The sequence below is a fragment of the Cervus canadensis genome, chromosome 16, assembly GCF_019320065.1.
Source record: "Cervus canadensis isolate Bull #8, Minnesota chromosome 16, ASM1932006v1, whole genome shotgun sequence".
Classification (NCBI taxonomy): domain Eukaryota; kingdom Metazoa; phylum Chordata; class Mammalia; order Artiodactyla; family Cervidae; genus Cervus; species Cervus canadensis.
Window position 1 is genome coordinate 33,793,685 of NC_057401.1, and position 27,666 is coordinate 33,821,350.

The window sequence follows — 27,666 nt, forward strand, 5'->3', positions numbered from 1 at the left end:
TGCTGGTTTGTACGTGACCACCTGCATGAAAAGAGAACAGCAGCATAGCTGACGGTGCTCCATCCATATTTATGTCGCTACAGTATCTCCCCATGGGGTCATTTATCTCTGCTCACCGTGACTCTGCTTAAGTAGGATTATAATACATATAAACATTGACTCTGCCAGCATTGAGCAAAGTGTTATTACAGTTGAAAAAATATAGGTTCACCATCAGTAGATTCAACTGATTTTAACTTTGCAAAAGCAAAGTTAAGCATTTTCAGACTTACGATATTATAATCTAAAAAACTAGTTACCAAAAATGCAAAGTTGTTTTTTTTTTTTTAAAAAAAGCAAAGTTTTTTTCTTTCCACTAAGTTTTAGGTATAATTTTGGAATACACTTGCAAAAAATAATCCCAAAGCAAAGCAATATTAAAGTATAAAGTATTAGGATAAAGCAAATCTTTGCTCAGTTGCTCCAGTTGTCTCCAACTCTTTGCGACCCCATGAACTGTAGCCCGCCAGGCTCCACTGTCCGTGGGATTCTCCAGGCAAGAATACTGGAGTGGGTTGCCATGTCCTTCTCCAGAGGATCTTCCTGACCTGGGGACTGAACTTGCATCTGCTGTGTCTCCTGCATTGCAGGAGGATTCTTTACCCACTGAGCCACCTGGGAAGCCCACAACTGAGGAATACACCACATTACCATCAGGAACAGGGTTCTCTGCCCCAGGGATTCCTGGGGGGTCTATACGACTAGAACAAAATGATTGGACTCTTCGAGGGGCCGACGAGGGGAAGAGGCCACTGAGCACCTCTGAGCCCAGGTGTGGCTTTTGGGGCACTGCCCTCGCTACCCCCTCAGTCAGAGCGCTTTAAAATGTCCCTTCCAGGCTGAAACAGAAGAAAACTCCACAGCCTACAGACAGGAATAACAAGATGGAATCAAATAAATATATATAATCCTTCCTTAGGCAGCAAAACAGCCCGGATTTGAAGCCACAAGCTCTCCCGGCTGTAATAGCACCGCCGAGAGACACACCAGGCAGCCTGCAGTCTGGGTGAGGGGGAAGCTCTGGAGTCAGCGGGCCTGGGTGTGGGTCGCAGTCCTGACTCGGCCGCTTGCTGGCGGGGCCTGTGACACTCCTCATCCTCCCGGTGCCTCCGGGCCTCACCCACTGAGTGAGGAGACTACCAGGACCTGCTGCACGGCGGTGGGAGGGTTTGAGGAAAACACGGGGAACCCTTGGCGCGGCGTCAGGCACACACTGAGCACTCGGTGCTCTGGTTACTGTTGCTGTGTCTCTGCTGCTCATTAACTGCAAACTAGGCGCGTCTCCCCGGTCTAGGGGCCCAGGCTGCCTCCTGTGTTAACTGCGCAATGGTATGACTATTATGTGGGACTGGAAGGAGATGAATGCACGGCTGGGCCGTCTCATCTCCTGGGCAATACTTGTGGTCTAAAACGTAGTTATTTGAGAGGAAAACTCTCTGTTCAGTCATTATTGAGGAAACAACCTCTGAGAGCATCAAGAGAAGGCTCCCAGTTTGCTGTCGCTGGAACGACCTAACAATGATGATTAAGTTTCCAGATAACTACCTTTCCAAACACAGCCCAAGGCTGTTTTCTATGAGATCAGTGCTTTCCTCAGCACAAATGCTACTGTTTGTCCCCAGGCCTGAATGAAAAGTTCATACTTATTTACAGAGCCCCAATTCCAACAGGAATCCAGCAATACCAGGAGCTTAGAAACCATTTTGGAAAGCTAAAAATCCCAGAGAAAATGTTCAGTAGAAATAACTTGGCAAATAAATGTCTGAGGTAGATGTCTTCCCTCCCACATTTCATTAGGCATTAAATTCACTTTTTTTTTTTTAAAAAGATGGTACTCAGCCTCTGCTGTAATACTTTGCCCTGAGTTTTTGGTACAAGCAGAAGTTCTCAGGGAAGCCCACCCATCTCCTGTCAGTCAGTTTAGATTCTTGGGATGTCAGGGAGCTGAACGTACCAGCTTCAGCTGTGGTGAAATTTTGGCTAATCAATTCACTCCATTTCCAGAAGTGGTCGGCATAAGCACAGTGTACACGGGCCATATATTCTGTGTCCGGCTCCAGTTCACTTAAGAGGTACTCACCATTCACCCTGACGGAGATATTGTGTTGCTTGATTTAAAAAAAAAAGAAAAAGAAAGAAAGATGAGGTGGGGAGGAAGTAGAAGACAGAAGTACTGGTGAGCACAATTTATTGTAAAGCCACACATGGAACATCTAGACCTGGAGTACAACTAGTTCTTTGAGGAAAAATATCTCTAAATTCTAAAAGTTTATGATTAATTTCCTGGATCTTTTTTTTTTTCTTAAATTGGAATAGAATTGCTTTACAAAGCTGTGTTAGTTTCTGCTGTACAATGAAATGAATCATCTATACGTATACATTATATATACACACACACACACACATATACCCCCTTCCTCTTGGACCTCCCTCCCACCTCATACCATCCCACCCTTCTTGGTTATCACAGAACACTGAGCTGAGCTTCCTGGGCTATATAGCAGCTTCTCACTAATCATTTTATATAGGTTGGTGAAGAAGTAATTGTGGTTTCAGACCATGAATTTTAAATCATTATAACTAGGCTCAAACACATATTTATTAAGCAAAATAGGAGCCATTACAATCCACACATTTTTGCCAATAAGAAATAAGTTGGGTTATTCCTGGAGCGTAAACCCTGTGCTTTAGGATTCATCAAACTCTTGGAAAGCATTTTCTGCCTCCTGCTGGTTGTGGAAGCGTTTTCCCTGCAAAACATTGTTGAGATGCTTGAAGAAGTGGTAGCTGGTTGGCAACAGGTCAGGTGAACCTGGTGGATGAGGCAAGGCTTCATAGCCCAATTCATTCAACTTTTGAAGCACTGGTTGTGCAATGTGCATTCAAACATTGTCGTGCAGAAGAACTGGGACTGTTCTGTTGACCAGTGCCAGGAATTGCAGTTTTTAGTGCATCTCATTGATTTGCTGAACGTGCTTCTCAGATGTAATGGTTTCACCAGGATTCAGAAAGCTGTAGTGGATCAGACAGGCAGCAGATCATCAAACAGTGACCATGACCTTTATTTTTGGTGCAAGTTTGGCTTTCGGAAGTGTTTTGGAGCTTCTTCTAGATCCAACCACTGAGCTGGTCATCACCAGTTGTCATATAAAATCCACTTTTCATCACATATCAAAACCCAATCGAGAAATGGTTCATTGTTTTTGCATAGAATAAGAAATGATGACAATTTAAAATAATAATTTTTATTATTTCTGGTCAGTTAATAAGGCACCCACTTATGGAGATTTTTCACTTTTCCAATTTGCTTCAAATATTGAATTACCATAGAATGGTCAGCACTGAGCTCTTTGGCAACTTCTCCTGTAGTTGTAAAATGATCCTCTCAATTGGTCATTTAAATTTCCGATGGCCAGTCACTGCACTCCTCATCTTCAAGGCTCTTGTCTCCTTTGCAAAACTTCTTGAACCACCACGGCGCTATACACTTGTTAGCAGTTCCTGGGCCAAATGTGTTGTTGATGTTGCAAATTGCCTCTGCTGATTTATGGCCCATTTTGAACTCTAATAAGAAAATTGCTTGAATTTGCTTTTTGTCTAACATCATTTCCCTAGTCTAAAATAAATATAAAATAAATAGCAAGTCATAAGTCATTAGCAAAAAACATAAAGTGAGAAGTGCATGTTAAAATGATGCATATCATAACCACATTTATTTAAGAATGTATTCTAATATCAAACAGAAAATTCAATAATGCAAAACCATGATTACTTTTGCACCAACCTAATACATAGTAAGGGTATATATGTCAATCCCAATCTCCCAAATCATTCCACTCCTCCTTCCCCTCACCCCCATGTTCACATGTTCATTCTCTATGTCTGCATCTCTATTTCTGCCTAGGAAATAGGTTCATCTGCACCATTTTCTAGATTCCACATTATGCATTAATATATGATAATTGTTTTCCCATTTCTGATTCACTTCACTTTGTATGACAGACTGGTTCATCCATGTATCTACAAATGACCTACTTTCATTCCTTTTCAGTTCAGTTCAGCTCAGCTCAGTTCAGTCACTCAGTCGTGTCTGACTCGTTGCGACCACATAGACTGCAGCACACCAGGCCTCCCTGTCCATCACCAACTCCCAGAGTCTACCCAAACTCATGTCTATTGAGTCGGTGATGCCATCCAGCCATCTCATCCTCTGTCGTCCCCTTCTCTTCCTGCCCCCAATCCCTCCCAGCATCACAGACTTTTCCAATGAGTCAACTCTTTGCATGAGGTGGCCAAAGTATTGGAGTTTCAGCTTCAGTATCAGTCCTTCCAATGAACACCCAGGACTGATCTCCTTTAGGATGGACTGGTTGGATCCCCTTGCAGTCCAAGGGACTCTCAAGAGTCTTCTCCAACACCACAGTTCAAAAGCATCAATTTTTCAGCACTCAGCTTTCTTCACAATCCAACTCTCACATCCGTACATGACCACTGGAAAAACCATAGCCTTGACCAGACGGACCTTTGTTGGCAATGTAATGTCTCTGCTTTTTAATATGCTATCTAGGTTGGTCGTAACTTTCCTTCCAAGGAGCAAGCGTCTTTTAATTTCATGGCTGCAGTCACCATCTGCAGTGATTTTGGACCCCCCAAAAATAAAGTCTGACACTGTTTCCACTGTTTCCCCATCTATTTCCCATGAGGTGATGGGACCAGATGCCATGATCTGAGTTTTCTGAATGTTGAGCTTTAAACCAACTTTTTCACTCTCCTCTTTCACTTTCATCAAGAGTCTTTTTAGTTCCTCTTCACTTTCTGCCATAAGGGTGGTGTTATCTGCATATCTGAGGTTATTGGTATTTCTCCCAGCAATCTTGATTCCAGCTTGTGCTTCTTCCAGCCCAGCATTTTTCATTCCTTTTAGTGGTTGAGTAATATTCCTGGACCTTGTAAACAGATGATCCCTTCCATTTGAACCCACACAGAAATAAAAATTACAAGAGATTTTATATTCACTAGTCTCTGTTCAGACATAAAGAAATTTTTGAAAATAGAAAGTTAAGCTCTTACTTGTATCACTTTTCCTTCACCAAGGAGCTGAAGCTGACACAAAAGTGCAGAATTGTTTCCTATGGAGTGTACCTTCCAGGTCATGGTGGCATTTGTAGCACTGACATTTTTGGGGAATAAGTTATAGGGAGCCACTGGATGAACTGCCAAAATAAATTAAAAAATAAAAAAACTCAAGCATAGATCCAAAAAGACTTTGGTAAATAGGCACTTCATTTTTTCAATGATTTACTCAATAAGCACTTTTGCTTATTTTTGAGAAAATAACAAATAAAACCAGACTTGCAGCTAAGATGGAGTAAGCCAACTACAGCCTTTCTCTCTCATTGATTATACCAGAAACTCTGAAAAAATATAAAAAGAAACTGAGGACTCTTAAAATTAAACAAAAGCAAGGAAGAATGTAGAGGGGAGTCGAAACTTGGAGAGGTGGCCCAACAAAGAGAATATAACAGAATCCAGAGTCTAGCCAAAGTAACTTTAACAACGGCAAGAATAGAATCCAAAATCATTTGACATACAAAACAAAACCAAAAAACAGAAAATGCCACCAATTTCAAAGGGAAAAGTCAATCGACAGATATCAACCTCGAGATGACTCATGCATCAAGATGACTCCCTTGAAGCTACAATGATTAGATAAAGACTTTGAAACAGACCCATGAGGTAAAAGTAAATGTACCTGAAATGAACAGAAGGAAAACACTTCTTAGTGGAGAAAAAACTAGTTTTTAAAAAAGAATGGAAATTTTAGAACTGAAAAATATAAATTGAATATCTTGAAATAAAAGCACCTTCCATCTTATCCCCTTCCAGAGCTGCTGTGTGACCTGGCCATTGCCCACCACTCCAAGCTCCCTTCTCTCACAGGAGAGACACAGGACATTCTTTCTGTCCCTGAAACACCTAGAGCACGTTCCCATTCCAAGACCTTTTCTAGCTCATTCCTTTTGCTCCAAATACTCTCAAGGTTTTCTGCCTCTTTACCCTTCAGTGCCCTCATCCCAACTGAAGCAGCACCCCAGGCATTCTCTACCCTCCTACCTCAATTTTATCTTCTTCACAGGACCTAGCAATGCTTGGAGTTATGCTATTAACTTGTTTATATATTTACTGTGTGTCTCCACACCCCCCTCTCCACCCTCTCCCCCAGCACATATACTCATTAGGGGCAATTACTCAATTCTGTTCACAGCTGGATCTGAAGTGCCTACTGGATTGGCATCACCCTGTAATTAGTTGACTGACTGAAGTGATAATTAAATTGAAATCTAAATGATGTATAGAATTAAGAAGGTAAAAGGACAAGCATTCCAGAAAAAATGAACAGCATGATTAAACATTCTGCATTTCATAAAAGAGGAGGGGGTGTAATCAAAACATAGAGATATCCAGCTTCAGAGATGTGCAGATCAAAACCATCACAAAATACCACTTCCCATTCATTCAACTGACAAAAATGAAATGACAACAATTCAAAAATGAATTGGCGGCAATACCGATTTGGAGAGAATACACTGCTACAACCACTTTGGAAATGAATTTGGCACTATCTTGTAAGTTGAACATTTACATTTTCTGAGTCCTCACCAATTCTACTCTTAGGTACAGGTATACACTCAAAACAAAACCATTATTGGTGTTTACTGGATATATATATCAAAATGCTCTTATTAACACTGTATCCAAGAGCATAAACCTTGAGACAATCTGAAAACCCATCAAAGGAGATGCATGAATAAAATACTGTATATTTACACAATGAAATACTTTATAGCAGTGAAACTAAATGGACTACAGCACCACTGAATAATATGAGTGTTAGCAATGTAATATTATATAAGAACAATTACTAGGATTATTACATATAGCTTAATATCTCTGATATGCATTAAAACAAAATAAAAACAGGATTTCATAAGAAATGAGAATATATCCACAAGCACACACAAAATAGATCTGTCATTTCCTTAGTGGAAGGAACGGGACAGGGACCTGTGGGATGGGAGATGACATAAGTTATTGTCAGATTTCTAGTTTGAACTGGAGGCAAGCTCCTCGGCATTTATTACATCATCAACAGAAACAAATAATGGGGACCATGGGCCATGCATGCACCCGTGAAGAGAAGCGTGGCAGGAAGAATAGTTACAAACTAAAACTTTCACTTAGCATGTGAACTAGGCAGAAATCTCTAGCACATTTACTTGATCACACAATGTGTCAAACAAAGCTATGCCAGTGACCACAGTGAGCTACACTCAAGTCTCACCTCCATGGATCAGGTTAAAAAGAATACTGACACTTCTTTTTCTAAAGTAGTTTTCAGCCACGAGTGTAAAGTTATACATTTCTTGTGAGTCTTGAGTTACTTGCCAATCACACCGGTTTCTGTGTTTACAAAGTGTCTTTTTCCCGGAAAATCTTAAAAAAAACACACACACAACAATTTCAGGGTTTACACTTTTGTCAACACAGATGTGTGTCCCTGAATCCCTTGGGGGGACACGTTCAGTGGCTTTCAAACTATGTTCCACACAACAGCATGGATCCATCACTAGCAAATATTGATGATGAAAATACTATTTCAAAAAACTTGATTTATGTGGTTAAATATGTAAGGATGAATTGCTGACTTCCCCTCGTGGGTTGTGAAAACTTTCCTTAGTTTACTACTTTGGGTACTCTTAAAAAGTTAGAAATTAGGTAAATCTAGATCACCATATGGAGTTATTTCACATCAAGATTCACAACTAATGGTCTTAATATTTTTATGCTCCATTTTCCTTTCACAAAACTTGGATAGAAAGTATTATATACTTGTGACCCCTTAAGGATTTCTTTCTGACCCTGGCAAGGTGGTCTGAAAATATTTGTTGAAAATGTTTGATATGTTGTCACAAGCACCTCGAACAAGGGAGAGCCTGTCACTAATGTAACCAGAGCTCACTTACGATTCAAATAAAGTGTAGGAAGGCAGTCCAATCAAGCCAGTGTCATCCCCGGGATCCCAAGTACAGGTCAAAGTCTTCAGGTCCCGGGTTTCGCAGGAAAAGTCCTTGGGCTCTTCAAGCACTTCTGTCCACACAAAGAAAAAGCAGATGAAACAGTGAGCAGAAGCCCTTTGCTGAAACACAACGGAAATGGAAAGCTCTCTTGGGGATCTGAGGCCACAGAGTTGCTCTGAACACTGAAAAGTCTACTTCAACAGAGGCCAGCGCATCAGCAGCTCCAGAAAGTCACATTCAGGTACCTCATCTTGGCCCCTTCTCCTTCCCTTCCTGGTGCTTTGCTGGGCTGTCACCAGGGACAGCGGGAGTGACTGTATGAGGTCTGCACTGGTAGCCCCAGAGCTGGCCAGTAAGCACTCAGCAGTCTGGCGACGCGCAGAGAGAATGAGCAAAGTGATGAATGAATGGAGTCAGTGTTGCCTGGTAGTTTCGTGTTGGATGCTGTGGCTTCAAGAGTCTGGGCTGTGCTTAGGAGGCCAGGAAGCCAGATCTGGGGAACCTGCTAACTTCAGCAGCTGAAGGCTGAGAGTTCTAAGGAACGTACATGTGGCATCTCCAAGTCCCCAAGGCACTGCTGTTCTGAGAGGACACACAAGGGGTCTGGGTGAGCAAGCGTCCAGGAGCCCGGAGATGGCCCGTGGCAGGGAAAGCAGGGAGGGAGGAGCTGCAGGTACTGCCTCACTGTGTGGGGGGAGGGCAGAGGCTTCAAGACAAAACAGGAGGCCACGGCAGGTTGGGGGGAGCATACACAGATTGACAAGAGAAATACAACACTGCCTCCTCTCCCCTCCACCACCCAGTTAAGAGCAGTAAAGGCCTCATCTGCTGAAGTCCTGTGTGTGTGGCCCGTGTTCCTGTGATCCTCACAACAACCATTACTAGACCGGTTCGCAGAAGGGGAAACTTGGCCAAGACGGCGCACCCAGCCACGGGAAGAAGATTCAAACCCGGGTCTTCCGACATGACCTTGGCCGCCTCTCTAGGGCCCTCCAACCTGCAGCCTCTCTCCTCCCCGCCCTGCCATCCTGTGGTCATTCCAGCGTGGCTCACACAGGGCAGGATATTATCTCAGCTGTCCAGGTCATGACCTGAACTTTCTCCTTTTTATCACTCAATTTCTAGGACTAAAATTTCAGTAAGCTCAAGAAAACAACAGGAAATCCAACAAGTATTGCTTCAGAGTATCTTTGACAGAGACTCTCCTAGAAGGCTTGGGAAAAAAAAAGTCAACTGAGGCCACAAGTAGAAATCTTTCTTCTGGGAAAGGAGATTTGATCTCTTCCATGGGAAATGGGAAGGGGGGTGGGCACAGAGAATGGGTCCACTCACTTGAGACATAAAGAACGATGCCCTCTGGAACACCTTGGCCCTGACAATAGAAATTGGTCCCAGTTTTCCTAAGGAAAGAAACGTTCTTCAACTCGAATGCCCATACACTTTGATCAAGTTGTTTTCCATATGTCAGTACATCTTCCAAATAACAGGATATGTTATCTTGATGGTTCCTAGAAATGTAACAAATGGTGACATCCGAGCCCTCTTCCACCAGCTTGTCTTTAGGGAAAACATACAATGGATGATCTCCAAGTGAATTCTGGGCTGCAAGACAAGAGGAGACAGCTCAGTGAGACTTGGGCTCAAATTCAAACCAGTCGCCTCCTGTCTCACTCTCAACAGATAACCTTAGCTTTTTCTATCTCCTGGAGAAAATAGGAACCTAAAAATCTATAAACTTTGTTGTGTGCAAAAAAGTCCTGTGTATCATCACTCTTATCGTTACGGGAACATCACTGCTGTGGTTTTCACTGCTGAGACAGCACAGCGACTGTCGCCCTGTGGCCCTGTGGATGACCCTATTATTGTCGGTGATCGGCCGGTTTCCAGGACAGCAGTAGCTGCTCTCTACTGATGCTAGCCATGTAGGAGGTCCCATGTTCAGTGCTTATGTATTTTCTCTCTTGTCATCCTTACCGCCTTACTGCAACGGGACAGGCAGGATTGAGCTCAAGTTCACTCGCCCTGAAAGTAGCAAAGCCACATTCACACCCACCAGGTTCTGCCCAGCTCCTGACCCACGTGTCCCTCATAATCTCTAAATCGTCTTGTAAATCACTCCTCTTCCAGCTTCTCAGACCCAGCCACCCAAGTATCTCCTTTCACTTCTGTCTTCCTTCTGTATATCCCACTCATCATCCTCCATGCCTGCCTCCTACCTCCTCTCCACTCACTCCTCCACTCCCCAAGGAGCTGCCTCTGCCTATCACTAACCTGTCATCACCCCCTGATCACTTCATGCCCTTCAGTTTGGCTTCTGGCCCACCAGGGCTCTAACATTGCCACCACTGAGGTCATCCAAGTGGAGTGGCCTGAGGGATAGAATTTTGTTTTAAGGTTCCCAGGTAATTCTGTGTGCAACCAGTTGAGAACCAGTACTTTGGGGATTAGGGATAATCAGCCTTGAAAGAAATCAAAGAAGACAGGAGCAGATGAAAAGTTACACCCTGTTCTTAGATTGGAAGAATCAATATTGTCAAAATGACCACACTACTCAAGGCAATCCACAGATCCAATTCAATCCCTATCAAGTTACCAAAGGCATCTTTCACAGAACTAGAACAAAAAAATTTGTATGGAAACACAAAAGACCCTGAGTAGCCAGAGCAGTCTTAAGACGGAAAAGATGAGCTGGAAGAAACAGGTTCCCTGCCTTCAGATTATACTACAAAGCTACAGTAATTAGCACAGTATGTCACTGGCACAAAAACAGAAACATAGATCAATGGAACAGGATCAAAAGCCCAGAAATAAACCCACTCACCTATGGTCAATTAATCTATGACAAAGGAGGCAAGAATATACAATAGAGAAAAGACAGTCTCTTCAATAAGCAATACTGAGAAACCTGGACAGCTACATGTAAAACAACGAAATTAAAACATTCTCTAACACCATACAAACTGTTTTCATACTGTTCATGGGGTTCTCAAGGCAAGAATACTGAAGTGGTTTGCCATCCCCCTCCCCTCTCCAGTGGATCACGTTTTATCAGAACTCTCCACCATCACCCATCCATCAAGGGTGGCCCTACATGGCATGGCTCATAGTTTCACTGAGTTAGACAAGGCTGTGGTTCATGTGATCAGATTGGCTACTTTTCTGTGATTGTGGTTTTCAGTCTGTCTGTCCTCTGATGGAGAAGGATAAGAAGCTTATGGAAGCTTCCTGATGGGAGAGACTGACTGAGGGGAAAACTTGTTCTGCTGGGTGGGGCCGTGCTCAGTTCAGTTCAGTCGCTCCGTGTCCGTTGCGACCCCATGAATAGCAGCACGCCAGGCCTCCCTGTCCATCACCAACTCCCAGACTTTACTCAAACTCATGTCCATCAAGTCGGTAATGCCATCCAGCCATCTCATCCTCTGTCGTCCCCTTCTCCTCCTGCCCCCAATCCCACCCAGCATCAGGGTCTTTTCCAATGAGTCAACTCTTCGCATGAGGTACCCAAAGTATTGGAGCTTCAGCTTCAACATCAGTCCTTACAAGGAATATTCAGGACTAATTTCCTTCAGGATGGACTGGTTGGATCTCTTTGCAGTCCAAGGGACTCTCAAGAGTCTTCTCAAACACCACAGTTCAAAAGCATCTATTCTTTGGTGCTCAGCTTTCTTCACAGTCCAACTCTCACATCCATACATGACCACTAGAAAAACCACAGCCTTCACTAGACGGACCTTTGTTGGCAATGTAATGTCTCTGCTTTTTAATATGCTATCTAGGTTGGTCGTAACTTTCCTTCCAAGGAGTAAGCGTCTTTTAATTTCATAGCTGCAGTCACCATCTTCAGTGATTTTGGAGCCCCAAAAAATAAAGTCTGACACTGTTTCCACTGTTTCCCCATCTATTTCCCATGAGGTGATGGGACTAGATGCCATGATCTTAGTTTTCTGAATGCTGAGCTTTAAGCCAACTTTTTCACTCTCCTCTTTCACTTTCATCAAGAGGCTTTTTAGTTCCTCTTCACTTTCTGCCATAAGGGTGGTGTCATTATTAGAGAAATGCAAATCAAAACTACAATGATGAAGAAAAAAAACTACAGTGAGGTATCACCTCACATCAGTCAGAATGGCCATCGTCAAAAAGCTACAAATAATAAATGCTGAGAGGGTGTGGAGAAATAGGAGCCCTCCAACACTGTGGTATAGCCACTTTAGAGAACTATATGGAGATTCCTTAAAAAACTAAAAACAGAGCTACTATATGATCCTGCAATCCCACTCCAGGGCATATACCCAGTAAACTAAGTAAAGTAAAGTCACTCAGTCGTGTCCGACTCTTTGCGACCCCATGGACTATAGCCTACCAGGCTCCTCTGTCCATGGGATTTTCCAGGCAAGAGTACTGCAGTGGGTTGCCATTTCCTTCTCCAGGGGATCTTCCCGACCCAGGGATCGAACCCAGGTCTCCAGCATTGTAGACAGACGCTTTACCATCTGAGCCACCAGAGAAAACCATAATTTGAAAAGATCCCTGAAGGCCTATTTATAATAACCAAGGCATGGAACCAACCTAAATATCCATTGACAGAGAGACAGATAAAGAAAATGTGGTATATATACATATATATATATGTATATATGTATATGTGTATATATGTATATACATACATGTATATATAAATGGAATTTTACTCAGCCATAAAAAAGAATGAAGTAATGCCATCTGCACAACATGGATGGACCTAGAGCGTATCACTGGAGAAGGAAATGGCAACCCACTCCAGTATCCTTGCCTGGAGAGTTCCATGGACAGGGGAGCCTGGTGGGCTACAGTCCATGGGGTCGCACAGAGTCGGACACAACTGAAGCGACTTAGCAGCAGCAGCAGCAGAGAGTAACACTAAGGGAAGAAAGTCAGACAAAGACAAATAACATATGATGTCATTTATATGTGAATCTAAAAGAAAAAATGATGACACAAATGAACTTATTTCCAAAACAGAGAGAGACTCACAGATACAGAAAAAAAAAAAAAAACCCCAACATATAGGAGAAAGAAGAGTACAGGGAATGGATAAATTAGGAGTTTCAAGTTAACATATAAACATTACTGTGTATAAAATAGATAACCAACAACAACCTAGTATATAACACAGGGAACTATATTCGATATTATATAACAACCTATAAGGGAAAAGAATCTGATAAAAATACATATAAATGTATAACTGAATCACTGTGCTATTCACCTGAAATTTACATGATATTATAAATCAAGTATAATTTAATAAAAATTTTACAGGCATAATCAGCTTTTCTATCAATTTTGGGGTTAGTGTGGAGGTTACAGTTTTGAAAAACCTAGTCCATTGTACCAAAGTTGTTGATAATGTTGCTCTTTCTTTTTCTGTTACTATCTTTTTAATCTCTCTCTTTCTGTCTTTTTCTCTAAGTGTGTCTCTCAGCAATAGGATGTGATGGTTAAGAGCATGGCCTATGGAGCTAGATTTTCCAGGTTAGAATTCTGGCTCCACCACTTAGTGGCCTGATGACCTTAACTTTTTTTTTTTAAAGCTATTTGTGCCTCCACTTCCTCATCTGTGAAAAACAGATGAGAATTTTATGTATTTCCTAGGGCAGATGTGACAACTAAATACATATAGTGTTGAAAGCAGCAACTAGGAAGCAGATTTTATTCTGTTAGTATTAAACTAACCATTGGGTCTCTTGTGGGTTAAAGTGTTATCAGTCTGAGTTACATTTGCACAAATACTTAGCTAAGGAATGATTCTCTTGGTAGGAAATTTCAGACAACCTATCAAGGTATATAGTCGAGAGCATCAGATGACATTGCTTTACAGCTAACCTATAGCTTAGCTGAAGCATACGAAATTGTGAAGAATGCTAAATTTTAATTACAACAAAATAACCAAAATTAAGAGATATTTAAAACACAATTACCCATGATTTCATTACTCAAATGAAGAATTACTTCCAGTTTTCCATATTTCCCTCCCTTGTCTCTACATTAGGGGTTGGCAAGCTATGGCCCAAGGGCCAATTCCAGCCACCATCTGCCTTTTGTAAATAAAGTTTTATTGGAACACAACCATTCATTTACACACTGCCTATGACAGCTCCCATGCTACAACAGTGGAGTTGAATAGCCCCGATAGAGAATGTAGGGTTGTAAAGCCTAAAATATTTCCTATCTTGTCCTGGATGGAAAAAGCTTCCCAAATTCTACTCTAGTTGTATACACATTTTGTGTTGTTCTAATAAAAATATATGTACAATTTATATTTTTCTCTGTTCACTCAGCATTCTATAATGTACATACTTCACACATATGGAAAATGATTCCTACATTGTCTGAATTTGCATAGTTATCTCAATGAATAAAGTCAGAGGGAAAATCCTCAGACCTCTATCTATCTCCCAGTGGCAAGTTTCACATCCATGCTTTTTGGGTCCAATGCATATGTGCTCAGTTGTGTCCGACTCTTTGTGGATCCCACGGACTATAGCCTGCCAGGTTCCTCTGTCCAAGAAATTTTCCAGGCAAGAATATTGAAATCCTGAGACCAATATCTCCCAGTGGCAAGTCTCACATCCATGCTTTTTGATCCAATAGGAGACAAATATAAACAATGCTGGCGTCTACCTGGAGTTCCTCAATAAGGAATTCTACCAATAGACTACTGATCCCCAAGAAATATTAGACAGTAAACACCCTCACTCTTTTACAGCCTCACTTCTTACCATCTGCTTTCTCCCATGAACTCCAGTTACTCCAGAACCTGGGCACAGGAATCCTGGCATCATCCACCATAGTCCTCATTCTTACAAAGTGTATGGCACATTCCAACGGGAGCTCAGACTCCCAGCTCCAGTGCAGGACTTGGTTCTGCATCACAGTGGTGCTGTAGTTCCCCTAGAAAGAAAGAGAAAAACTTTGAAGCATATAACCATGCAGTCCTGAAAAATGGCTTGGCTGGACTTATCCTAAAGCACACACCTAAGTGTCCACTGTAACTCCAGGATACGGACAAGCTCAGTCTGTTTCCAGTCAGCCAGTTCCTATACTCCAACGGTTCAGCAAGGAACCAGCCATAGCCTCCTGCCTATTGAAAACTTGGCTCCCAATCTCTTTGGGCCTCCAGTTCCAGGGGGATCACATGAATCAAGTGAGAGACAGAATAGACACCACTTGAGTCTTAGGGAAAAAGATCAGAGAAAGAAGGTGTACACACAGTTCTGGTCACAAGAGCATGCTGAGAAAATTCTTGCAAACTAGAGAATTAATTGAGGCACCGTTTTAAAAATAAGCAAGATTGATAAGAATTTTCTAATATTCATCAGATCAAACCTCAGCAGAGCTGGCAGTCCTTCATGGTACCCAGGAGTTCCACTGTCGCCCAGAAGTTAATAGATCACTTCCCATGATCCCCTTAGTTTTTGTCTCTAGTCTTTTCAGATGTGGTGGCCCCATGGACCACACTGCCTTCCATGAGCTCCCACCTTCACACTCTTCAGTACCCAGAGATGTCAACCACATAGGCAGAACTTACATTGTGCTCTTAGGAAGCTTGTCCAGGTTGAAATGTAATTTGCTTTTGCTGCATAGATTTTAGTCTTCATCTTTCTAAAACATTGGTATTTTCATTCCTAAATTCAATAAACTTCAGCGGCTCCTTTTACACTTTACCCTGTCATCCAAGGCCATTTGCAGTCTGACTCCAACCTGCTTCTCCCCTGCAGGACTCTTTTCTCAAGAACCGGTGGTTTGCCCCCATGCTGCTGGAACAGCTTTGTGCCTTTACATCTCAGGGTTTTCCCATGTAGTGTCCCTGGTTTAGTGTCTCCCACCCCCACCCCCCTGCTCTGAACTGGGAATTAGTCTCAACCTCTAAGCCCGTTACACCCATCTTCATGAAGCTTTTCTTACTCTTTCCTCTGGTTTCTTCCCACCCCCACCTCTCCCCAAGCTCCCCTACATATGATGGTTGTTGTTCAGTCACCAAGTCAAGTCCAATTCTTTGTGGCCCCATGGACTGCAGCAAGCCAGGCTTCCTTGTCCTTCACTATCTCCTGGAGTTTGCTCAAATTCAGGTTCATTGTGTCGGTAAGACCATCCAACCATCTCATCCTCTATTGCCCACTTCTCTTCCTGCCTTGTCTTTCCCAGCATCAGGGTCTCTTTCAATAAGTTGGCTCTTCGTATCAGGTGGCTGAAGTATTGGAGTTTCAGCTTCAGCATCAGTCCTTCCACTGATTATTCAGGGTTGATTTCCTTTAGGATTGACAGATTTGATCTCTTTGTTGTCCATGGGACTCTCAAAATAGTCTTCTTCAGCACCACAATTTGAAAGCATCAGTTCTTTGGCACTCAGCCTTCTCTCTGGTCCAACTCTCACATCCATACATGACTACTGGAAAAATCATAGCTTTGACTAGACGGACCTTTGTTGGTAAAGTGAAGTCTCACCTTCTTTCTTTCTTTTTTTTTTTAAACTTTTTATTTTGTATTGGGGTACAGTCAGTTAACAATGTTGTGGTAATTTCAGGTGAATAGTGAAGGGACTCAGGCATACATATCCATGTATCCATTCTCCCCCACTGATGCGAAAAGCTGACTCATTTGAAAACACCTTGATGCTGGGAAAGACTGAGGACAGGAGAAGGGGACGACAGAGGATGAGATGGTTGGATGATATCACTGACTCAATGGACATGGGTTTGGGTGGACTCCAGGAGCTGGAGATGGACAGGGAGGCCTGGGGTGCTGCGGTTCATAGTGTCGCAAAGAGTTGGACCCGACTGAGTGACTGAAATGAACTGATTGTCCCCAAACCCTCCCTCCCATACTTCCTTATCTCTTGTAACGGTTTTTTCAGTCTATTTTGTCTGATACGATTATTTCTACTCCCACTTTCTTTTGATTCCCATTCGCATGGACTATCTTTTTTCCATCCCCTGACTTTCAGTCTATATGTGTCCTTAGGTAAGGCCTAATCTCAACTACTGTGGGTAGTTGGTGGCATTTCATCTATGGTCAAGCCCCTGACTTGAATATGGTACCGTAAGAGCAGGGAATGGCTTTATTCTTCTTCTTGGACCACAACTCCAAGCACCGATGCTCCTCAGTGGGATAGCTGCCTTCTGCCCCCACAGCTGTAAGACAAGGACAACAGATACCTTGCCCTTCATGGGGAAAACTGAGTTTGCATCCATTTTTTAAGGGCCAGTGACAAGTCCTACAGTGAAGAGGAGGGGGCAATACATATGCCACATGCCACCTGGAGCTACCAAACTTGGAGGCTTTCCCTCCACTATGCCTTCCCCTCCCCCAGCTGTCAGCCTTAAATGGTGCCCTTGGCAGAACCAAGCACTATTCTGGAAGGAGAACTGCTTAGTCCACCTGAAGGGCGTCTAATCATGCATGTCCTTTGTCACTCTAAGCAGAACTCCCATTTGTAAAATGCTTACAATAAAATTTGTTGATCAACTGAAAAAAAAAAAAATGCTTACAATGTTTCAGTTTGTTGTATTCCTACCCCTATAAAGGGCTTCCCTGGTATCTCAGGGGGTAAAGAGTCCACCTGCATTGCAGGAGACCCCAGTTCAATTATTAGGTCAAAAAGACCCCCTGGAGCAGGGATAGGCTACCCACTCCAGTATTCTTGGGCTTCTCTGGTAGCTCAGATGGTAGAGAATCTGCCTGCATGCGGGAGACCTGGGTCCGATTTGTGGGTTGGGAAGATCCTCTGGAAAAGGACATGGCAACTCACTCTACTATTCTTGCTTGGAATATCCTCAATGGACAGAAAAGCCTGGCAGGCTACATTCCTGGGGTCACAAAGAGTCTGACATGACTAAGTGACCAAGCACAGCACAGCACATCCCTATAAAACATTGTTTTTAACAAGTTTTGGGGTCCTGACCCAAGCAACTTTTACTATTTAATGTGCACAATCTCGGGTACATTTTCCCCATTATTTAAAAACCAGTACAAAAAATTGGCTGTTAGTCAATCAGTGACCTTGCTATAATATGAACATTATAGCAGTCATGGTGACCTTGCCATAATGCAAACAAGCCACAGACTGGATCTCACCTCCTATATCCCTCAGGAATTCAGTCACTTCTCTCCTCCCCATTGTTATCACCTACTCCAGGCCCTTCTCCTCTGGACCATCCCCACTGCTCAATTCAAACTGGTCACACTTTACCTCCTCCAATTCTCCCAACTTCTCCCCACGGTGGAACCAGAGTGGTTTTAATCAGATCTCATCACCCCTTCTCACTGTTCCCAGGATAAAAAACCATACCTGAGCATGACCCCCAGAGTTGCATGTGGTCTGGCCCTGTCCCGCCCACCCCACGTGCCCCATGCTTTCAAGCCTGAAAGCTCCCAGGCCCTTTCACTCAGGGCCTCTGCTCACTCCAGCTGGATCTTCCTGGAACATTCTTCTCCATTCTCCATGCTAAATTAGCTTCTAATCTTCTTTCCTACTTTGACTCCAACTGTCCTTCCTCCAAGCTGCTAGAGAACGTCAGGCCTAATCTCAACCCATAGCCCATTGTCAACAACCTGCACTCCTTACATCTAGGACACTCTTAACTTTGTGACCATCTCCTTAGTTTTGCTCAGCATTGATAGCCCCACGCCTTGAACAAGGCCTGGACCTGAGCCCACAGTCTAAAACTATGTGCTAAATGATTTCATCAGTTCATTAATATGTCATGAGCTCTGCTTCTCCCAGACCCTCTTTGTGTGGATTCTGTCTAACCACAAAGTTGTGCTTTGTGGTCTTTATAATCGTGTTGTGGAGGATATAAAACTTTCCTTGAATGCATCAATTCAGTGACTTTTAAAAATGTGATGACTTGTGTTTGGGCTGTTTTCATTCATTGAAGTGGCAAGTTTAATTTGGCCCTGGCAGACATCAGTAAGTCATGAAAAACTGGCATTTACATGATGTCCAAGTGAGGTCACTGATCCATTCCCAAGAAGTGAGTTTATTCCTCCCTGATTCAAGCTCCAGGCCTCCTTCCAAGCTTGAGTGGTTACTCTACTCTGCCTTCTCCTGCCATGGACAGAACCATAAAGCATGTGACTAGAAAGGCCAAGGGCAGAACCCAGGCCAAGGTGAGACTATGTGGTGAGTTCTGAGTGGTCGGTGCCAGCCGGGATCCAGCTCAGAGTCCCTAGACCAGCTGCAAGCACCTGGGTCAAGACGCTTGTCCTTCGGCTTATTTGTTATTGTTATTTTGTTGCTAAGTCACGTCCAACTCTTTGTGACACCATGAACTGCAGCATACCAGGCTCCTCTGTCCTTCACTATCTTTCAGACTTTCCTTAAACTCATGTCCACTGAGTCCCACCTGGTCACCCCCCTTCTCCTTCTGCACTCAGTCTTTCCCAGCATCAGGTTCTTTTTTAATGAGTCGGCTCTTAGCATCAGGTGGCCAAAGTACTGGTTTTAGCTTCAGCATTAGTCCTTCCAGTGAATATTTAGGGTTAATTTCCTTCAGGATGGACTGGTTTGATCTCCTTGCTGTCCAAGGGACTCTCAAGAGTCTTCTCCAACACCACAATTTGAAAGCATCGATTCTTTGGTGCTCAGCCTTTTTTATGGCCCAGCTCTCACATGCATACATGACTACTGGAGAAACCATAGATTTGACTAGACAGATCTTTGTTGGCAAAGTAATGTCTCTGCTTTTTAATACGCAGTCTATGTTTGTCACAGCTTTTCTTCAAGGAGCAAGTACCTTTAATTTCATGGCTGCAGTTACCATCTGCAGTGATTTTGGAGCTTTTTCCCCATCTATTTGCCTTGTTTTATTTATCTATGGTACATATTCAATTTAATATAAATTTATAAATTTAGCATAAACAAATATATTTATTTATTATTATCCATTGGCTTATTTGGGAACACACAATTGGAGCCATGAGAACAGAAAGCTGCTCCTTCTCGGCAAGAGTGAGGTTGCATTTCAGGGACCTGCCCTATGAAGGGAGATTACGGTCCAGATAGAAGCAGCCTCTCTCAGCTGGCTTTCTGACCCTTAAGTGGAGGGGACCTTAGGTCTGTCCTTGACTGCAGGCCCAAGAGGTTCAGACAACAGCTTCTCATGGCCTCATCTGCTCTGGGATGCATGGCGACTGATGACTGGGAAAGATTGCATGTAGCCATAACCCCTATGTGGAGCCCAGGGCTCCAGTCAGAAACAGAGCTGGCTGGAGAGGGGCTGTTCCCTCCTCGGGCTGGAGGGTCCTATACCAGCCAACCCCAGCAGGCAAAGGGAGAGAGTTCTGTGTGTGCGTGGTCAGCGGTAGGTCATTGCAGGTTTTCTGAAATTGTCTTCTTGGTGTTGCTGTGTGTGTCCTGGACTATCTTCTCAACTGTGCTGCAAACTATTCAAGTCAAAGCTGATTTTTCTTTACCTGTTCCTGGCATCTGGCATAGGCAGGTGTGATTATCTTTTGTCAAATGAATAAGTGACAAAAAAAGAAAAAAGCAGCATCACAAACCTTTCTCTGTCCTAGGGGTCAGGCTGGGCTGGATGTTATGGGAACCATGTAATGGACAAGGCAAAACTCTACCCTCAAACACCTCCAGCCTTGGTTGGTTACAAGTAGATTTCAGCAGCAAGAAACCTACTTAGCAAGAAAGAAAAAGGTTTCTCTTTTTACCTTGAAAAGAAAACTAGTACCTGAATCAAAGGTCTAAACAGATGTGAACAACTGTCGGTTCAGGCTTTCCTACCATTATTTTCTTTACTATGGTACCAAAAAGAACTATCTTTTAGAAGAACAAAGAAAGGGGTCCACCTGGTCTGTGGTTAATGTTACTTTCAATAATGGGGTTAAGTGCTAGTTTTCCACAAATTCCTCCAGCCCTCCACTCAAATTTCTTTTCCCTAGGCAATTCTTAGCCTTGACATGACCTCTGTTCAATACTGTACTAGGCCCAAATCAACATGTGTATCCATTGATAATACAAAAAACATGAAAATACAGAAATTATCCCCATGAAAGGGACAGCGGGAGGAAGGGCTGGGGAGGGAACAGCTGTATACAAGCACTGCTGTTGTATGCAATCTAGAGAAATGGCACAGATGAGCCCATTTGCAAAGCAGAATAGAGACACAGATGGAAAGAACAAACGCATGGACACCAAGGGGGAACGGAGGGGTGGGATGAACTTGGAAACTGGGATTGACATATCTACATCCTACATAGAAATACATAGCTAACCAAAACCTATAGGACAGGGGACTCTACTCAGCGCTCTCTGATGACCTAAGGAAAGGGAATCCAACAAAGAGAAGATATAGGTATATGTATAGCTGATTCCCTTTGCTACACAGCAGAAACTAATACAACATTGTAAAGCAATTATACCATATCTCATTATACCATATCTCAATAAATTAAAAAATAAAAATAAAAAACCAGGGAACATAATGCAAGTGTTTCTGAGATCTGTGTCTCCTGGCCTGTAGTCCTAACAAACCCCAAATAAACTACTGTGTTTGGCCTTAAAAAAAAAAAGAAATAAAATAATTCTCACAGTAGGAAGCTGCCTTTTGAGGGTAGAATTATAGACCTGGTATCAACCTTAAATCAACAGTCAGAATGATATTTAGGCCACTCATTCAGATCTCAAAGCTGATGATGGATCATAAAAGTAACTGGAACCGTTAAAGTTAGTGACCTTTATGCTTTACTAAGGGAACTGGCCCTCTGGGTCCCTGCACCCATGCCTCCACTGCCTGAGAGGACAGTGGCTGTCCACTAGCAAACAGAGGTCCCCAGCAATAACACACCCGCGTTTCACTTCCCTCTAGGCAAATTCTCTGTTTCCCTTCAGTGAGAAAATAGTTCACTGTCCTTCAGCCTCTCATGATCATAAATGATCATGATGTGGGCATAGGTTACTAGGGCTCCCTGGACCATACATGGTCATTGAAAGGAACCACCAAAGTGCCCCAATGCAGCAAAGGGGAAAGCATCAGGCAAAACAGACATAACTGTGACTTAAAGCAGACTGGAGAACATCAATCCCAAATAATTCAAAGGCAAAAAGAGTATGAAGTTCAGGATTTTCTTAATTTAATTTGCTATAGAAAAAGCCACATGTGAGGCAACAAAGGACATGGTAAGTTACTCTCTGACAAGGTCCATGGGAGACCTCTTTGCTGGGTAGAAGAGAAAATGCTAGAACGTTTTCTTCCTTGTATTTCAGCACGGTATCAGTAAAGAAACTGCCTGAGAGCCACACTGACATGAGAATTGCAAAACTATTACATCTGATTTAGGAAAATCTTTGGTAGGCAGAGAAGGAAGAAGGAAGAGGAATAAGATGGCTGATCATGGATTTTTGGAACCCAGTCTTCACAAGGATAGACCCCAACAGCTTTCATAGAGAACAGAGAAGAACTGAGAAAATGATCTATTTTTACAGCAATTAAATTGTCATGTTAATTTGCCCCAGATCCTCTTAACTAAAAACACAGAACTGAGATTATTTAGAACTGTTCTGAGTAGCTAAAATGATTCCAGATTGGGATTTTGGGGAGGACATCATACAAGACAAATCATGGTGTTAGAAAAGGATTTTTAAAATACTGAGCCAATAATAAAAATACTTACCGTCCAGATGACTTCGGATGCTTTAAATCTACTGATCTCTATCTGAAAAACCATTTTTAATTCCTGATGATAATCAAGGTTGTGGACAGTCCATTGTAAATGCAAACACTGCTTTGTAGAATTGATGGAAACGCTCAGTGATTCAGGAGTTAATGGTAAAGGTTCAGACAAGACTGAAAGACCAAAACACGATATGAAGTAACACTTAATAGGAGTATGATTGAATAGTCACAGATAATTAAACTGTTCAATATCATCATTGTTTAGCTTTGGAAAACATTGCTCACATATACACTCTAGAATTAGACATTGAAAAGCTGGAGGGAATTTAGAAATCACTCAGCAGATGAAGAAATTAAGCCCTAGATGAATGAAATGAATTGCTCAATGATACACAGCAAATTAATATATTGGCAGCTACACAAAAGGATACTTTATTGAACAATCTAAATGGTTTAGAAATTTATAACAAGGCTGAATAAGAGGGCTTTTTGCTATAAATTTCATAGTTCTGGACATCTAAAATGAATATGTTATGAACTATTTCATAGTTTAGGGGACTTCCCTGGCAATCTAGTGGTTAAGACTTTGTCTTCCCGTGCAGGGGATATAGGTTCAATCACTGGTTGGGGAGCTAAGATCCCATATGTTTTGTGGCCAAAAAAACCCAAACAAATATTTCATAGTTTATTAAACAGCTATAAAGTGAGAACAAGTCCCATCTCTAGAGGCTATTGCTTAAATCTCAATGCACTGAACTTAAAACACCTCCGGCAAGAATTCACTGGGCTCTTTGGATGAGATTAGACACAGTGTGAAATGAAATAATCGTGACAAGGTTTCTAGCTCAAGGAAGGAACCTAGTGGAGAGACACAAGAGACTTCTATGAAATAATGAGTGATTGCAAGTTTAGAGTGTTTAATGGTGGGATAGAGTCTGTCAAAGAGGAGAGATTCAAACATGGGACAGATTTGCTGAGGTCAAATTTGCTGAGCTGGAAAACAGCCCAGAGAGTGGATTTGCCCTGATGGAATGAGTGGGATCACTAATTCTGGGAGAAGAACAAAACATCACTTTTTACATAAGTAGAGGAAATGCCATACAGATTAAAAGAAAAAACTGTGTATTGTTGAATCAAGAGGCTTCACTGGTTGGTTTGAGGGCATCTTATGTACACTGGGAATGGTGCAAAGGTATTGAAAAGATGAAGAGTGTATTGATAAAATCAACTGGTAGCTGATGGTTCATGGTGGAGCACATATCATCTTTTTAGCATTCATTTTTCTAGTTCTTTGGGGATTTCCCCCTAGTGATCTGAGACTCTCTGGTACCTAGTTTAAATGGTAAGAAATTACCCTCTTTTGAGAATAAAAATGGAATGAATCTCTAACACTGAAAAAAAATTTCCCAAACTCATTCTACATGTGCTGCTTTTCTCAGCGTGCATGTGCTTGCTCAGTTGTATCCAACGCTCTGTGACTCCATGGACTGCAGCCCTCCAGGGTCCTCTGTCCATGGGATTCTCCAGGCAAGAGTACTGGAGTGGGTAGCCATGCCCTCTTCCAGGGGATCTTCCTGACTCAGGAATGGAACCCACATCTCCTGCATTAGCAGGCAGATTCTCTACCCCTGAGTCACCTGGGAAGCCTGTATTTTTCTTACAGGGAGGTAAAAAATAACAGCAACAATAAGATTGAGCACATAAAGTTTATCAGGCATGGTACTAGGTGCTTTGCATATTTCTTCTCATGAAATGCCCATTGTAAAACTGAGACAATCATTTTTTATAGATGAGGAAACTCCAGTTCGATAGCTTAAACAATGTACACAAAGCGACATGAAACTTAAGTATGGATCTCTTTAACACCAAGCCTTGTCCCCCTTTATTGCACTGCTCCCCAACTGTGAAGGCAGGAACATCTTGCCCAATCAAAGGTCACATGGACTGGAATGTCTGAGAGGTGGGTCCCATCATGTCCTGCCAAATTCAGGATACAGATGATAAGGATGGGGCTCTGGACCTAGCCAGAAAAGTTGATAAGTATTCTTGGTGGATACAGGCATGAAGTTCTCCCTGTTAATGGTCCACATGATAGACAGCTTCAGGATCTAATTAAGGTTTTATCCTCAGAGTTTAGAAAACAAAACTCAGAAAATTCATTCTATGGAAGCAAAGTTAACAAGAATGGCCATAAAATCCAAGTTACTGGCCATCAACGACTATTTTCCCAGAAAGATATCCATCCTTTGTGAATTTATAGATCAGATGCTGGGAATGGTTAGGATACCAACTAGAATCTTAGTCTGGACTCCCATGACCTTGGATTTGGCATTGGGTCCCTAGATATGATGCCAAAGCATGAGTCAGAAAAGAAAAAAAAACCAGACAAATGGAAATTTATCTAAATTAAAAACTGTGCATCTAAGGACATTGTCAAAAGGGTGGAAAGAAAAACTACAAGTGGAGAAGATATTTTGCAAATCACTCATCTAGTATCCAGAATTTATAAAGAACTCTGACAACTCAACAGCTAAAATACAAACAACTCTATTTTAAAAACAGACAAATGACTTGAATAGGCATTTCTCCCAAGATGTACAAATGGCCAATAAGCACATGAAAAGACATTCAACATCATTAATCATAAAGGAAATGAAGATCAAAACCATAATGAGATACTATCTTATACTCACAAGGAGGGTTATGATTTTAAAAATGGAAATAAGCATCAGTGAGGATGTAGAGAAATAAAAACCTTTGTCTATCAAGGTGGGAGTGTAAAATGACTTTGGAACTGGAGAAAACATTTTGAAAGTTCTTCAGAAAGTTAAAATCACCACATGATCCAATAATTTCACTCCTACATATATATCCTAAAGAACTGCAAGACTTAAATATGTGTATGCAAATGTTTGTAGCAGCACTGTTCACAATAGCGAAAAGGTGACAACAAACCAGACGTCCATCAGCAGATGAATGGACAAACGTCTTGTGGTTTATTCATAACCTGAAACACAAGAGAAGACTCCACACGGACATCACCAGATGGTCCATACCAAAATCAGACTGATTATATTCTTTCAGCCAAAGATGGAGAAGCCCTATACAGTCAGCAAAAACCACCGGGAGATGACTGTGGCTCAGGTCATGAACTCCCTACTGCAAAACTCAGACTTAAATTGAAGAAAGTAGGGAAAACCACTAGACCATTTAGGTACAACCTAAATTAAATCCTTTATGATTATACAGTGGAAGTGACAAATAGATTCAAGGGATTAGATCTGATAGAGTGCCTGAAGAACTACACACAGAGAGTTCTGACATTGTACAGGAGGCAGTGATCAAGACCATCCCCCCAAAAAAGAAATGCAAAAAGGCAAAATGGTTGGCTGAGGAGGACTTATAAATAGCTGAGAAAAGAAAAGAAGCTAAAGGCAAAGACGAAAAAGAAAGATATATTCATCTGAATGCAGAGCTCCAAAGAATAGCAAAGAGAGATAAGAAAGCCTTCCTCAGTGATCAATGCAAAGAAATACAGGAAAACAACAGAATGGGAAAGACTAGAGATCTTTTCAAGAAAATTAGAGATGCCAAGGGAAATTTTCAAGCAAAGATGGGCACAATAAAGGACAGAAATGGTATGGACCTAATAGAGCAGAAGATATTAAGAAGAGGTAGCAAGAATACACCAAAGAACTATACAAAAAAGATTCTCATGACCCAGAGAGCCACGATGGGGTGATCACTCACCTAGGGCCAGACATCCTGGAATGAGAAGTCAAGTGGGCCTTAGGAAGCATCACTACGAACAAAGCTAGTGGAGGTGATGGAATTCCAGTTGAGCTATTTCAAATCCTGAAAGATGATGCTGTGAAAGTGCTGCACTCAATAGGCCAGCAAATTTGGAAAACTCAGCAGTGGTCACAGGACTGCAAAAGGTCAGTTTTCATTCCAATCCCTAAGAAAGGCAATGCCAAAGAATGCTCAAACTACCAAACAAGTGCACTCATCTCACATGCTAGTAAAGTAATGCTCAAAATTCTCCAAGCCAGGCTTCAATAGTACATGAACCGTGAACTTCAAGATGTTCAAGCTGGATTTCAAAAAGGCAGAGGAACCAGAGATTGAACTGTCAACATCTGCTAGATTATTGAAAAAGCAAGAAAATTCCAGAAAAACATCTACTTCTGCTTTACTGACTATGCCAAAGCCATTGACTGTGTGGATCACAACAAACTGTGGAAAATTCTGAAAGAGATGGGAATACCAGATGACCTGAGCTGCCTTCTGAGAAATTTGTATACAGGTCAAGAAGCAACAGTTAGAACTGGACATGGAACAACAGACTGGTTCCAAATAGGAAAAGGAGTACGTCAAGGCTGTATATTGTCACCCTGCTTATTTAACTTCTATGCAGAGTACATCATAAGAAACGCTGGGCTGATGGAGCACAAGCTGGAATCAAGACTGCCGGGAGAAATATCAATAACCTCAGATATGCAGATGATACCACCCTTTTGGCAGAAAGTAAAGAAGAACTAAGGAGGCTCTTGATGAAAATGAGAGAGTGAAAAAGTTGGCTTAAAACTCAACATTCAGAAAACTAACATCATGGCATCCTGTCCTATCCCTTCATTGCAAATAGATGGGAAAACAATGGAAACACTGAGAAATTATTTTGGAGGGCTCCAAAATCACTGCAGATGGTGAATGCAGCCATGAAATTAAAAGACACTTGCTCCTTGGAAGAAAAGCTATGACAAACCTAGACAGCATATTAAAAAGCAGAAACATTACTTTGCCAACAAAGGTCCATATAGTCAAAGTTATAGTTTTTCCAGTAGTCACGTATGGATGTGAGAGTTGGACCATAAAGAAAGGTG

The 27,666-nt window shown here is 42.1% G+C and overlaps 1 protein-coding gene across 3 annotated transcripts in view; it reads right to left on the bottom strand.

Annotated features, from left to right (window-relative positions):
• OSMR (oncostatin M receptor) overlaps positions 1-27,666 on the bottom strand; it is a 62,416-nt gene that overhangs the window by 14,614 nt on the left and 20,136 nt on the right. For 2 of the 3 annotated variants that reach the window (XM_043488870.1, XM_043488871.1), the window contains exons 3-9: positions 22,782-22,954; positions 14,876-15,047; positions 9,450-9,719; positions 8,064-8,187; positions 7,382-7,533; positions 5,110-5,252; positions 1,994-2,147 (exon numbers count right to left, since the gene is read on the bottom strand). In XM_043488870.1, the coding sequence (XP_043344805.1) occupies positions 1,994-2,147; positions 5,110-5,252; positions 7,382-7,533; positions 8,064-8,187; positions 9,450-9,719; positions 14,876-15,047; positions 22,782-22,954 (1,188 nt within the window). The remainder of the gene's footprint in view (positions 1-1,993; positions 2,148-5,109; positions 5,253-7,381; positions 7,534-8,063; positions 8,188-9,449; positions 9,720-14,875; positions 15,048-22,781; positions 22,955-27,666) is intronic. The other variant, XM_043488872.1, reaches the window with a different exon arrangement.